Here is a 15,568-nt window from a genome sequence, read left to right on the forward strand (position 1 = left end):
CACCCCACCAGCGAGTAGGCTGGGGGTGCACAAGAAGTTGGGAGGGGACACAGCTGGGACAGCTGACCCCAACTGACCAAAGGGATATCCCACACCATATGACATCATGCTCAGCATGTAAAGCTGGGGGAAGAAGAAGGGGGGGGGGACGACGACGTTTGGAGTTATGGCGTTTGTCTTCCCAAGTAACCATTACATGTGATGGAACCCTGCTTTCCTGGAGATGGCTGAACACCTGCCTGCAGATGGGAAGTAGTGAATGAATTCCTTGGTTTGTTTTGCTTGTGCATGTGGCTTTTGCTGACCTATTAAACTGTCTTTATCTCAACCCACGAGTTTTCTCCCTTTTACTCTTCCAATTCTCTCCCACATCCCACCAGGGAGAAGTGAGTGAGCAGCTGTGTGGTGCATACTTGCTGGCTAGGCTTAAACCACAACAACCTAACAGTCATCCCCCATTCTCCAGTGTAGACATACCCTCAGCCAGGGGTCTACTGATTAAAGTAGAGCCTGGAGTGATAAAGCACTATTTCTGCGGTCCTAGTGACCAATGGGCCCCATGACGCCTCTCAGACCAATCTGACAACAGCAGCCAATGGAAATGGGAACTCGCAAAAGACGAGGATGTAATATATTCACAGACATTGTGTAAGAGATTTGACACTGAACGATCATCCTGTTAGGATGACTTTTATCAGGGAAATACTACTCTGAAAAACACAGTGTACATCAAACCACAGTGCTGAGTTTATTGGTTGAAGATTTTAATTGGGATTGATTCTGCTGAACCCTGCTGCACTGGAGTGGTTTCTCTAGGAAAATCTTCAGCTGGTTTCTGCAAAGTGCACAGGGCCTGGAAGCAACACAGTCAGAGAATAACCTCTCCAGAAGCTATTGCTCTTTCTGTCAGCATGTAGACCCAAGGTTGTTTCTTTTGTTCTTTAATTTTTTTCATGATGACTGTATCGAAAAACAGCATCAAGGCCCTGTGAGCAGCATCCCAAGAGTATTTCAAAATCAAATGAAAGAAAGGCAATTTAGCTGATGTGGGGAACTTGCAGTGTGACAAACACACACCAGGCAACCCTGAGGAACCTACGAGAACAGCACTAGAAAACTGCCTCTGTAAATACTGCAGTTTTCAAGGACTGCAAGGAACCAGGACCACCACAGAGGCAAAGGTCCAAGTTGCCTGTAGGAAACAGGCATGTTGCACACGGACAGGTAAAGCAAGGTTTCCTCTCACTTTGTACTTCTTTGAACTGTTCCAGTCTCTACATAAACCCCTGCACAGCATGCACTAAGCTGAAATAGCCCTGGGCAAAGGGAGCCTGTCTGCATGAGGTGCCCGGTCTGACAGAGAGCTCCTTTCTCAAAACACTTTCGGTTGCCCAGCGCTTTCTGGGTGGCCTGCCTAGCACGGGAAGAGGAAAGGCCCGTTAGAGAGCTCCGTTCTCTCTACTTAGGTGACTGTTACTTTCCTCCCTCGCCATCGCGTCACGTTGGGCATAGCACTCCGCCTAGGGGCAGAGTCTTGGCCTGGCCCCTGCCAGGGGCTGATGGTTTCTGCTGCAAGGGGCCCCTTGGATTTGAAGAAAATCCCACGAGACATCGGGGAGGGTACCCCTGCAGATGTTTGGATTTATACATATGTCCTGGGGGCAACGAGAGGTTTTGCTCTGAGGTGAGATCTCCGGCGCCGGCGACCGCCAGTGCTGCAGAAGGAGGCCAGCCAGGCCCCGCCGGTGCGAGGTCGCAGGGCCTGCCTCCGCTGCAGGGCCCGCCTCCGCGCAGCAGGAGAGCGGCTGCAATGGCTGTTGCCCGCATGGAGCCCTTGGACCAGAGGCCGCACTTCCCCTGACTGACTCCTGCTCGGGCCCGCCCTTGGCCGTACCGCTAGCGGCGGGCGGTGCTGCGGCAGCGGGCGGGGCCGCGGCGGGCCGGGCGCCGCCATGCGATTTCGGGCTAAGATCGTAGATCTCGCCTGCCTCAACCACTTCAGCCGTGAGTATGCCAGGGCGGGGGGGGGGGGGGGGGCAGGCCGAAGGACGGCTGTGCCTCGGCGAGGGGCCGGGGCCGCCTTTCCCGGGGAAAGGGAAGAGGAAGGGCTGGGCGCGCCGGCGGCCCCCGGCCCGTGACGGGCGCCGGCGCGCCCAGGCCGCGGCCCCGGAGGCCTTTCCCGGGGGAGGCGGCGTGAGGCGCTTTCCTTCGCCCCGAGGTGTTTGGGAGTTTCCACAGCAGCATGAGCTGTGTTTTTGGAGACTGAACAGTTGTCCCCTGTCGCCCTGGGATGAGGTGTGTGAAGGTACCGCTGTAACGTCCCCCTCCCTCCGCCAGGTGTAATTAACACAATCGCCAAGTTAGCCAAGACCTGCACCCTGCGCCTTACTGTCAGCAAGCTGTATTTCATCCTCTCTGATAAAGTAGCAAATGGAGGCACCAGTATGTGGTGTGAGCTGTGCCAGGTAAGCCTGGGGAAGTTCAGTAACCACATGTTGAAAACCAGAGTGTGCGGTTGGGTCTAGTGTGCGAGGCATTTTTTATACATGTAGCCCTCACCTGAGATGCACCAGGTCTCTCAAGGCCTGTCTGGTCACTGAAGACACTTCGTTTTGCAGTACTGTCTTTTAGTTGCACAGGCCCGGTGTTTCTGGCTAGACATCCCCTTTACCTTGGTTGTCACTTAAGTGTAAAGCTTCAGTGTGTGCTGGCCCACAAGGGTGTGTCCAAAACTGAAAACAGGACAGCGTGACTCATGCGTCATACTGCTTGTTTTGAGGACTGATTGGTGTTAGAGGAGGATCTGAAGGTTTAGACAGAAGCAATGGATCTTCATGCTTATGCAGCCTGTCTTGATTCCTGCAGGTGATGCCAGGCAGAGGAAAGCTTCCCGTTGTACACAGGCAGTTCTAAGCTTAAGGTCTAATAGGTAAAATGTGCCCCTCTGTCTTTTTTTTTTTTATTTGCTTTATTTTATTTCCCAACTTTCAACAATTGTAGGGGAATTTCTTCGATGAATTTCAGATGGAAGGAGTAGCTGCAGAGCACAATGAAATCTATTTAGAGTTGATGCCTGAGAACCTGTCGAGAGCATTAAAAACTGCCCAGAGTGCTAAGGCAGTGAAGATCAAGTTGACTAACAAACACTGTCCCTGTCTCAGAGTTGCTGTGGAGCTAGTAAGTGCTTTTATCTTCATTATTAAGAAAAAGCTCTTAAAAATTAAGTGTTTTTCCTAAGATCAAATAGAAGCTTTCATAGTCTTTGGTGTAATTCTGGAAAACTAAATAAAGAAAAATCATGCCATTTGCCATTTCACTAGCCTTTCCTGCCATCATGGTTGGTAGCACACAGAACCAGCTTTGTATTTTCCAAAAGGCAAGGAAGAGGTGGAGGAAGAATGAAAGCTATGTGATTGAAACACCTTTTTCTAATGTCTGCTTTTCTTGATTCCTTCATTCTCTAAATCTTCTGTGGATTATTGCCTTCTCATTGAAGCCATTAGGTGAAGGAGGTTTCAGTGTAGTGTTTGGTGCTTTGTTTTGCTTTTGATTGTCCTGCCATTCCATTTCAAACTGCTGTCTTCCGAATTTTTTTTTGTTGTTGACACCTCTTCACTGGTTCACCTCTTCAGCTCTAAGGATAGCTTATAGATACTAATGACTGATAACCTCACAACCTCTTCCTTATTCAAAAGGGAAGTCCGCTTAATAGTGGACTGATAGGAACCTATGGAAAACTGAAACTGAGTGTCTGGGGCACTCAGTTGCAGTATTTCCCAGAGTGGGTCTGAAAAATTTGAATTCAGAATTAAAGTCCTGTTTTTAACTTCAAGAGCATCTTCTCTCTCCCTGAAGCCATCCTTATCAAGCAGCAGTAGGATTGTGACACATGACATTCCTGTGGGGATTATTCCCAGAAGATTATGGAATGACTTCAGAGAGCCCAGTGTGCCAGACTTTGATGTAAGCCCTGTTTTTTATATTCCCTATGGAAAGGGGAGGTTGCAAGTGGAATGCTATTGCTGCAGAGTATACTACCAGTGGGTTTTGGAGGAAAACAAAATCCTTTCCTTTCCTTTGAAAGGAAAGAGGGAAGGCTGGAGGCTAGAGGTTTGGAGAGAGATGGGACATGGCTTCCATCTTGACAAGAGAGTCCAGAACCTGTAAAAACAGAGCAGGTGGTTACCAGTTTTTGCTGTGATATTCAGGGTGGAGGGAGGGAGGAGCAAAGGACTTGCATGGCTTTAGGCAAGAGCACCTCCAAACCACACAGGTTTAGACTGTTTCAGCTGTTGTGAAAAGTGGCCCAAATAATCTGTTCTTCTGAAATTCATGGCCTGCCTGGCAGAGTATATCTTCCTCCTGGTTTTTATATATCCTGTCTATATCCTTTTTGACTTTTAGCTGAGTTGCAAGGAAAGGTCTTTGTGCAAATGTGCTCCTATTTGAGGTTGTGGATGTCTTACCTCTATAGCTAAGAGTATTTAAATTATGAAGAAATATGACTCAGTAGAAACTTGATGAATTTGTTCTGTTATTTCAGATTTACACTGATGCAATTCCAGAAATGATTACAGTAGCATGGGAATCATGTTCTTTCCTTTTTGGCTATAGTAACTGTTAACTGCTCAGTAACACAGATGTGGGTTCGTGTGAGAATCTGATCTGCAAAAACCTGTCTGTACTTTATTTTGAACACAGACTTGGGATAGTATGTCTGAAGCAATTGCTGGAGCAATGGCTTGTTGGTATAATGGGAAAGAGCTCCTCTGCTCCCGAGTCATTTGTTGACTTCAGTTAAATATTGTGCTCTCTGCACTCAATAGGTAACTGAGTCCAAGATAAGATAGAATTGAAGGGAGAAAGAAATGTATCACATCCCAGTCACATGAAATATTTGTGCGAATGCAGTTCTTATGTCTTTCTAGGTCAGTATTTACCTACCAGTGCTGAAAACAATGAAGAGTGTTGTGGAGAGAATGAAGAATCTCAGCAATTCCATTGTAAGTTAAGGCACTTCAGGCATGTGTCCTACAGACCTTATTTTATCTTGGACATAGCATGTTTCCCTAAGGCACTTCAGGCATGTGTCCTACAGACCTTATTTTATCTTGGACATAGCATGTTTCCCTCTTGCCCAAACTAGTGCCCCCTGTGTTCTGTCTTATTTTGGGATGGGTCAGACATTGAACTAAAGGCACCTGAAGACTGTGTAAGGGCTGAAGAGAATGATGAGATTTATTTTAGGATTTACATTGAAGAGCTCATCCCGGGCTTCCCGGAAAGTGGTGCTCTTTGTACTCAATTCTTGAAAGAACGTGGCATTGTGTTGCTAAGAGCCACTCTTTATAGCTGGTAAGAAATTGCAGTCTTTCAGGAAGCTAGCTGGGGACTTCCCAGATGATTGCATTAAAGAAATGCCTATTAAGTGAGTCTTGTGTTATGTGTCTGTGTGAACTTTAGGTAAACCTGAGGTAGGATTTAAAGGAAATCCTACTAATAGCTCCTGGATGTCAGCCTGTGCTTTAGACTCTGACATGGCAGGTTTCCAGTCCACCCTGGGTTTCGGGAGTGCTGGTGGGGCTTCCATTAAAAGAAGCCCTCTGCAGTTGGCCAGAAAAGGGGTTTGTTTTGTTTTTCAGTTGTTGTTGCTCACAGTCACCACGACTGACTGACATGAAAGGTAGTAAGTGAACATAGAGCTTTGGAATAGTTTGGTTTTGGGGTTGTTCATACCGATTTTGATACATGGGAAATTTTTTGTAAACTGAGAATCCTGGAATTGGGACAGTCTCAGTCTTCCAAGGCTTGGAAGAGTTGAGAGATCACCCTGGGTTTCTGGCAGTTTTGCAGGTGACAGTCATCCTGCAAATACTCCTGCACTTCAAACTCTTTTCCTTTGTCAGTCTTTTGGGGGTTTCATTTTTCCTCTCTCCTTCCTTCCCCAATGTCCTCAGTGGAACTGCTTACACACAACTAAGCACAGTTTCTAACTGCTTTGTTTCTGGACTTGAGGATCTCTTCTCACACAGGATAGCTGTGTGGTGGGATTGAACTTTGGTGTTCAGCAACACTCAGAAGAGGTACCATATCAACACTGGACATACCCGCCTTCCTAAGTTCCTTACCTCTTGCTCCAAAGCAGGAAAATAAATAAATCTCCGTTGAATAGCTTTGATAGCTCTAAGGGAGGAGGCAGACTACATGCATCCTCTACATGCTTTTCTGTTATTAAAGAAGAAAAACATCAAGTGTCACAATTAAATGTTCGTGGTAGAAGCATCCTGGTAGAAAAACTGGTCAAGATCAGTGCTGCAAAAAGGGCTTAGAAGCTCTTTCAAATAGTACTTGGCCATTGGGAGCATTCGTCTGTGGGCATCTCCCATTTGATAGGAGATTCTGGTTGTGACATGAGCCTCTTGTAAAATTACTGAGAATTCTAATCACAGAAATGAAGTGCTTAGATGTGCTTTAGGAATCCTCTGATCTGCTTGGGATTTGCGTAAGATCATATATAGTCCTCTGGTTGGACACTTTGTCGGAATGGAATTTGAAAGCTTTCAGCACTTTTCCAGGATTTCTAGCAGTTCAAAGTCCTGCTTAGAGTTACTGCTCTGGTGCAGCTGTTGTCTGTTCTTAGGTCTTGGAAAGCAACACTGTAACTACAGGTAAGCTCTTGGTGCATCGCTTTTTCTGTGTGTATCATATGGACTGTGTAGGTGCCTTTCTGTTTGTTGAAAAGCTGGATGGAAATGCAGGAAACCTTGCATTTCTCCAGCTTCAGTCTCTTATTTCTAAAGCCTTTTGCTCAGCACATGAACTTCCCAACGCCAGTACTTGTTCTAAAAGTACTGGACAGCAATTCAATTTCTTTCTTTTTGTAATTTCAGGGAGGTTGGTCTAGGATAATTCACACAGGAATGATGAGAAATGCATTTTTTAGCTGAACATTCAAATGTTCAAACCATGTTCAAAAAGTACAGTTGAGATGTGGAGGCACTGAAGTGCTTCTGGAAGCATGTATTTGAACAAAGCTGCACTTTATTCTTCTGTAATTCTGCAGTGTGAAAGTGGCTTGCCTAAAATTGAGGTTGATTGCATTGCAGGTGATTGAAGCAAACTTGAGTGGAGAAATGAACTTGAAAATAGAAACTGACTTAGTATCTGTAACAACACATTTTAAAGACTTGGGAAATCCTCCCTGGGGTAAGTTTCCCTGTTTGTTGCCTCTTGTGTCTGTCTGATCTCATTACTGAAGTGTGATGCTGGTAACAGTACTTACCTTCTGATAGTCCTTACAAAATAGCATCGAGTACTTCGAAGTCTTCAAAAGAAACCTTAAAAAGAAAAGTGGCCAATGGCTGTTTCATGTTTGTGGGGGGAATCTCTTCCAGTATCCTTGACAACTTTGTAGGAGAACTGGGCTTTCTCTTCCTTGCACTGCTGTTTCTGAAAAACAACTCAATTGAGTACCAGCTGTGTAGTGATTATCAGGTGTGTCCTTATAGGTGTTGAAACTCCTTCTGATGTTTTGACTAAGTGTTGTGTTCTTATGCTTTTAGCATCAGAGGATGGATGTCAAAGTTCTGCTCAAGGCAGAGATCTGGAAAGCATGGCTGAGGCACGCATAGATATCAAGAAGCTGCAGCAGCTGCTTGCTGGACAGCAGGTCAATCCCACAAAAGCATTGTGCAGTAAGTTCAACAGCTCTGCTTGCAAACTCCAGTTAAGGAGGGACGTTTGCCATACTTGTAGTCTCAGCAGAACAGCATATCTTCTGTTTTGTCTGTTTGAAACTTGACTCTTTTTAGTGTACCTGGGGACTTTTAATATTTCTATTTTTAGGCAGTAAGCTTCAGGGCTTAGGCGTTTGGGGAAGAAAAAAAAAGCCATAAAAAAGTAAGTGAGGCCCTTTTATAAGTATCAAGTTGAATACTCAGACTGACCAATCATGGGTGTCTTCTTGTTGTCTTTGTTTTGAAGTTATTATTTTTTATTATTATTTTGAGGTATTATTTTTTTGAAAGTCTTAAAACAAAGCCCCTAGTTTCTAGCAGAGAAACTGGGACTTACTGACATGTTTGTTTTGGTTATTTTCTCAGATGCTTTCTTATATTCAGCACCAAATTGATGCTAATACCAAAATGCTTTTCATACAGCTACTGTTTCTAACCATAGAAACAATATGTTCTTTCTAGCGGAAGCCTATGCAGGGTTTTATATCCTATTTTGATAACTCTGTATGCTTTTCCTGAGAACATCTGTGTGTTATGGTTTAGTGCCGATGCTAAGAATTTCCCAAGGAAGATTTAAATCATGGGTATAGCATTATAGGCCATACATTACATATTTCCTTTTTGGTATCAGCTTTCATAGTAATTTAGTAATGCTTCGTAGACCCTCAAGGACTTAAATATTACAGGATGATATGTCTAGTCATCCTTCTGTCAGAAGTGGTAGAAGCATTGTATTCTTATGGTGACGTTCTGTAGAAGATGTAACTTAAACATGTTTTTCCTGCTTTAAACGGGATTTGTGTTTTTTTTCTCTTTACAGATATTGTAAGTAAAAGAATTGTCCACTTCATCTTGCTCCATGAGGATGTTTCGCTTCAGTATTTTATTCCGGCACTTGCCTGAGTGTTTTGGAATCTCGGTCATTTTCCCATCTGAGGCCTTTTCCACGAAGTCTGAAAACTTTCATGAGTTGCTGGAGTACTCTCATGTGATATGCTGTTAGATGCAGCCATCAGATGGACATTATTTCCATATTTATGAAATTATTCAAAATATCTGCTCATCCAGAAGGCCATTTTTATGAAGAGTTAAATGCTGTGAAAGACACAATGCTGGGGAGCTGGCATATCTGAGTGTTACAGGGAGCGAAACTGAAATTTGTATGTGCTTTTGGGATGCTTCAAGCTGTCTTACTGTTCCTCTCTGTAAGATGAGGTGGGGGAAAAGGATCACTGTTCTTCACAAATTTTAAGATATGATCAAGCAATTCATGCAAATGCATGCTTTATACTGTTTTGAACCAATTGACACTTGGGCTGTTGTGTCACTAGGTCTGCAGAATTTTCAGGTCTAAGTGTTCATCTCCTTAATGGTGCTGCTTATACATAACTCCAGAAAGGGCAAGAGGCATTTTTCTTTTCTTCTTTGTTAGGAATATTTATTTGAATGTGTGGGATGTTCAGCCTCTGGGTTTTCAGGTTGAGTGTTTTTGCTTTGTCAGAAGAGAAAATGAATTGAGGTGTGCAGGAAGGGATTTGCTGCTCGTATTGACTTGAGGTCATGCAGCACTGAGTGTCAGACAACACTTAAGCCGTGGGCTTGAGGGCCTCAATATTATGTTCTTGGGAAGCAATTGGACAAGATTTCTGCCTCCAATGGCAGAAAATCTTGAAAGCAGAAAACTTGACGTAAATTTTCTAGTTATCCTGATATTTGTATTTGAGATGAGCTATTGCTGAGTTATGCTTCTGGAGAGATTTCTAGCTTCCTGACCTTGTATTTCAGTTAAAATAGTAGTAGTGCAGTAGAAGGCAGGCATTTAGCACATAAGAAATCTGGAATTGAAGCTTTTTGGACTGGTGAGAGATTTGGGATCTTAATGTGGAATTGTTCTTGGAGGGGGCAAAATAATACCAATTTGCTATGCAGCTGTAAAGAGAAGTTTAGGAGCAGTCTTGCCAAGAGAAATGGCTTTAAAACATTGTTTTGTTGTATACTAGAAAAATGAAGAACAGGCATGATGTTCCTGTGTATTGTTTTATTATCTGCAAAAAGACCCAAGGTTTAAGGTAAGAATGTGGAGAAAAAGGATTAACATCTGCTAGTCTAAATCACTGAGTTTAGGTCTCTAAGTTTAGGAAAGCTGTGTGATTGGAATAGTTTGACAAATAGTAAAAGTGATCTGCGTTCTGAAAAGTTGGCCTGAAGAGGCTGCTCGCCTACCCCTGACCAACACCTGCTGCGCTCTGCTTTCCCAGTTCCTTCCCTGAGTTTACATGCCGATGAACTTTTCTTTCTTTGGAGCTGGGGAACTGATTCTGGGTGTTCCTGTCCCTGCCTTGTAAAACCTAGCAGATTCCTTAATTCCCACTGAGGAGCCAAATCCATGCATTCTTAGTTAATGCCCTGGTGAGAGGATGGAGACCGGCACTGAGGGATAGGAGAGAAGCTGCTGTATCTCTGTGCTAGCTTCTGTTACTCTGAAAAGCTGCATCACAAGCTCCTTGGATTCCCACTGAACTTTGTGCACCTCTGAGGGGCTTTTCTATCCTCTTCTTAGGGCCTTCCTCTGATTTGTGCCTTAAATGTGTGTACCAAGGCCTTATATGTTCTTCTGCTGACAACTTCCTTTTCAGTAAGATAGGTTTTATTTTTTTTCCATCTTCTTAGTGAGAAAAGCCCTCCTCTATACCACAAGATGTTTATTGAAGCCACTTGTATGCCTGTGCTACCTTAATTTTGCTAAGCAGGATACAACAGAAGATTTTTTTACTCTCTTGCTGAAGGTGATGTTGTTGACCTGTTTTGGTGCTGGTACATACTTGTAGCAGTTGCTTGTGAACGTGAGTATGTAGTATACAAGGTTATGTGTGTACTTTTTGTATGTTTACTGGAAGTTTGTGCCTTAATTTTAATCCAACACCTGTTACATTAACACCTCTGCAGCTGAGTCAAAGCTTTTGCTTTTTATGTCATTTTAAACTGACAAGTTCCTACATTGCATTGGTATATTTTGATTCTGCTTCCTAAGGGAATGGTGCTGCATTTTGCTGTTGTTCTGTTCTAATTTCATCCATGTATGTAATTCTAGTCCTTCTGATCACTCAGTTCTTTTATAGCATTCTAGCTCTCCTGTCCTCTTCATCTGTTTTGCACCAGGAGGTGCTGGTTTGTTATGATCCCAGTAAAAAAGGCAATTGGACACTGTAAAGTATCACTTAAAATACCGTTTATTAAAGGTAACACTATAAAGAAAGAGAGGTTAGTATAGATAATCTTACCTTCAGATGCTGGGAACACTGGGTTGTGCAGCTTCAAAAAGGCCTCTGACCAGTGTGCAGCACACTGCGCAGATCCCATCCATGGAAGGGTCATCCCATTTGGGGATTCTTACTACGTTGTAATATTTTTGCCTGCTTTCAGTGTGGGACTCATGCCTCTGTGTGTGTGGAGAGTGAGATATGTTAGACCTTGGCTCATGAATCTTGGGATGCGCTGGACCTGGCATGAGGAAAATGTGTTGGAAGAGTGCTTGGGTGTAAGGGAGAGTTGATAGCCACACTTCCATGCCTGGCCCACAGAAGGGAATGTGTCTTTTAGCATAGAGAAGGGAAGACAAGGGCATACCCTACTCAGCCCCCAAACTGGGAGAGCGGCGCATAATGTGGTGGTAGGGATACCATGCTGCGAACTGAAGGCAGGCAGGCAGGCTGACAGCACTCAGTCATGGCAGAGCACCCCATCCTCCATCATACCTGCTTCCCACCCAATGGAAGGAACAGTCTTGACGTGTTTTCTGGTGAGGTTCTCTCCAGGTTACACAATGTTTGTTTTCAAGGGATGAATTAAAAAGAGCTATTCTTTCCCCATTTGCTTTTATTTGGCTGAAATGGGTGTCATGGCAGTTGTGCTTCTCACAAAATGAAAGTTACAAGATAGTGGAGGATCCGTCCCAGCACAACAAAGTGTTGTTAAATATTAATAATTTTTTTTTTTTCTCAGGAGTCTCTACTCATTTATTGCAATCAAAGAGCTTGAAAACCTAGCACAGATGTAGTTAGCATCTTAAACAGAGTAGGCAAATAGGAGAAATGCTGAAGTTATATTCAGCCTATATTGCTGAAGTGCTAGTTTTGCTTCTTTCTTGCAGTAGACTGGCTGGGTTGACTGTAATTCTTTGGATTCATTTCAGAGTAGTGTGATTGCCACTGATCTATATTTAAAGCACAGTATATTGTCCAGAAACATTAATCAAAACAGTTTTCTGGGTGCAGTACAAATTGGAAGGTATTTATGGAGCACAGAAACAGGTTTTTACAGAAGCTTGTAATATTGATCTGTCTGTGGATCTTTTGAAAACTAGTGGAAATCCATCACTATTGCCATTAGATATTGCCCAAAATATCCCCACCCATTTTGTATCAGACACTGTATCAATTTCCTATTCCTAGGGCCTTGGTTTTCAAGAAATCTTTACACGTAAATGTTAACTGTCCATTTTGATACACTACCAACCTCTGCTATCTTATATTCTTTTCATTCATTTTTTCAAAGTACGTCTTAGAGGAGCATTGAAGAGGGTGAGAGCATAGAACTCTCTGAACCAACCACCCACTGCTAAGATAGTAATGAAAAATAGTAACTTTCTTTACCAGTTATTTCATTCTGGCACTGTGGGGTTAACACAGAAAATAATTTGCTCTGCCATTTCACATGCTATCTCACTCCTGGCTAAACAGAGTTTAAGTTCAGATGCTGCAGTATCTGTTCTGGTCTGACATTTAGCAGTACTTCCATTTAATCAAATTTCCTCTGACTTCGAACACCCAAGATTCTGTCAGGGTTAAGTAACAAAAGAAGACAAACTTGAAATGTCGAAGGGTAAATTCTAAATACAAGACAGGGGATTTAGACAAGATGTTCCCCTGTCCCAGGGACCCAAAGATACTCTCCATCCCTCACATCCAATCCCATCTGTCTTGTTCTGGCATGAGCCAATTCCGTGGAGCAGCCTTACACAAGTCGCTGGCAAGACTTTTGCCCTGTTGAGAAAGCCCAGGAGAAAGTTAGATGCATGTTACATTGCTTTTGACTTGCTCCTGATTTTTCAGGTGTACTTGCTTTTAAATTCATGTTCACATTGAACTCTGTCTGGCCCCAAACAACTTTTGTATCTTTGCATTCAGTCACAACAGTTGTTAACGAGCTCAGGCCCTTCATGACTCTTGGATTTGATTTTTGACTCTGTATATCTTCCACGAAACTTTATCAAGCTCTACATTTTTGCTCTATCCAAATTTATATGTGCCACTTTAATATTTGGTTATATTCCTCAGTTAGAAGGTAATAAGAGTTAATTCAGAGAATGATGGCAAGTTTGTGAGTTTGATTGAAACAAGCATTTTAAGTGGCAGCCATGAAAATTGTTCTTTAGCCGCTTCAGAGATTTAAGGAATTTCTAGAAGATCCTCAGATCAATTGTATTTCTTCACATGCAAACAGACTTTGTCCAATTCAAAGTTAAATCTTGCTTTGAGTGTGTGATTTGTGTGTTGGGCTTTTTGGTTTCTCCCCCCTTGAAGTCTGTAGCAAGTAATAATAATGTGTAGCCATGCAATGGCTGAATAACTGTCTGACAAACTGAATCCATTTGGCACTTTTTGTAACCATCCAAAACGGACTTATGTCTTACAAGCTTGGCATTTGAGAACACTTAACAAATCTTTAGACCTATTTCACATTGTTTATAGTTGTCCTAGTATAATGCTATGTATTTTTGTTTCCAGTTTACACTTATAAGGTTAAATTCTGCAGCCACTACTCAGGTCTTATTAGACAAAACTTCTGCAGTCATAGGCTCAACTCTTTGCTGAAGTGGGTAGCAAAAATCTCTGCCTTCAAGAAAGCATTTTTCTGTGAGTCAGTGAATTGGTATGGAAACTTTATCTATAACCTCCTCTTGTTTTTCTTGCTTTCTGGTTACATACTACTATATTACTGATCCTTATTTTTATGCTGCTTTAGAAAAAGACTTTGCATATATTCTGTTTATTTTTTAATGCCACAATTCAAAAAGAGTGAAATTTTGGTTAGAAAAAGAAAACAATAGAGGGTGCTAAAGAGCTGTGGAAAAATGTATTACTCTGCTCTCCTCTTCTAAGAAAAACAAAGCTAGGAACAAGCAGTGGACCTTGTGAGAAGGTGTGACTTTTTTATAGTCTTTCATGAATGGCATTTCTCAAATGGGCAAGTTGCCACTGCCTAAATGTAAGACTGGAATTGTTTAAACTTTGTAAGCTATGGAAGAAATACTGGTTTTAGGGCAAGCATCAGGAATGAGCCAGGTCAAATAATTTAGGCACAGACCCTGAGAGATGCTGAACTCAACTGAGATTAGGTGGCTAAATAGCTTACAGGATCTGGACTTAAGCCTCTCTGCGCTTCAGTGCTTCATCTGTAAAACAAGAATCTTTGTACTGTACAGCTGGGTGCAATATGTGGCAAATAAATGCATGAAGAATTTCTGGTGCATTTAGCTTCTCTGATAGAGGCCTAAATCTAAATTCTAGCCTTCACTTCATAGGTATTTCCTCAGGAACATTTGTATTCATGCGCATGTCTCAGTGAATAATCAGAGAAACAAACTGAGTGAATGTGTGTCGGCTGGTGCCATAAATGTTTGGCTCTCCTTAGGTGGGAGGACACATGTGCTCAACTCATAGTTAATTAATAATTAATTAATCTCTCACTTTGTGATGTACTATTGATGACAATCTGAAGTACAATTTATTGCAGTTCACTAAAGGAATGTTGGACTTCCCACTTTTTGTACCAAGTCATTGGCTAATTAGTTGATTTTTCTTACACTTAACAGATTTAAGGACTGTATTCTATGAGCTTGTATGGTTTACTGGCATGTCATATAACTATGGAACATGCCAAGCTGGAGCTCCAAGTAATTTATTCTGGTGTTCAAGAATCAGATAGACCTCCAGCGATGGAAACTGTGGGATACTAAATGTAATCAGTCAAATGCCAGGAGTCTTTTCCAAAAATGAAAGCAGACAAGAAAAAATTGCCTTATGTTACACAAGCAAAAGTTAAATCACATTCAGATCTTAAAGCATTTTAAGTGATGTTCAGTCATGTGCTGGTACTCGTATAATTTGCAGCAAAAACTGAGAACAACTTTAGCCTTTGTTTCACTCAAAATAACTGGAAATTGTCATGGTTTAACCCCAGCCAGCAACTAAGCACCACACAGCCGCTCGCTCACTCCCCCCTGGTGGGATGGGGGAGAGAATCGGAAGAGTAAAAGGGAGAAAACTCATGGGTTGAGATAAAGACAGTTTAATGGGTAAAGCAAAAGCTGCGTGCACAAGCAAAGCAAAACAAGGAATTCATTCACTACTTCCCATGGGCAGGCAGGTGTTCAGCCATCCTCAGGAAAGCAGGGCTCCATCACATGTAATGGTTACTTGGGAAGACAAACGCCATCACTCCAAACGTCCCCCCCCCTTCCTTCTTCTTCCCCCAGCTTATATACTGAGCATGACGTCATAAGGTATGGAATAGCCCTTTGGCCAGTCTGGGTCAGCTGTCCTAGCTATGCTCCCTCCCAGCTTCTTATGCACCTGGCAGAGCACGAGAAGCTGAAAAGTCCTTGACTAGTGTAAACTCTGCTCAGCAAGAACCAAAACATCAGTGTGTTATCAACATTATTCTCATCCTAAATCCAAAACACAGCACTCTACCAGCTACTAAGAAGAAAACTAACTCTATCCCAGCTGAAACCAGGACAGTAATTGCTAGAAAAATTTTACTTACCACTC

The 15,568-nt window shown here is 42.8% G+C and overlaps 1 protein-coding gene across 1 annotated transcript; it reads left to right on the forward strand.

Moving 5' to 3' along the window:
• Positions 1–1,533: 1,533 nt before the first annotated feature.
• Positions 1,534–14,258, forward strand: HUS1 (HUS1 checkpoint clamp component). The gene is made up of 8 exons (XM_087766098.1): positions 1,534–2,004; positions 2,338–2,465; positions 3,001–3,177; positions 3,856–3,963; positions 4,929–5,003; positions 7,107–7,206; positions 7,563–7,694; positions 8,557–14,258. The coding sequence occupies exons 1-8, from the start codon at positions 1,953–1,955 to the stop codon at positions 8,637–8,639; spliced, it is 855 nt and encodes a 284-aa protein (XP_087622224.1). The 5' UTR covers positions 1,534–1,952; the 3' UTR covers positions 8,640–14,258.
• Positions 14,259–15,568: the final 1,310 nt, after the last annotated feature.

Source organism: Nipponia nippon, unplaced genomic scaffold (assembly GCF_047370975.1).
Source record: "Nipponia nippon isolate SJK-2023a ecotype South Korea unplaced genomic scaffold, ASM4737097v1 scaffold_1, whole genome shotgun sequence".
NCBI classification, from domain to species: Eukaryota; Metazoa; Chordata; class Aves; order Pelecaniformes; family Threskiornithidae; genus Nipponia; species Nipponia nippon.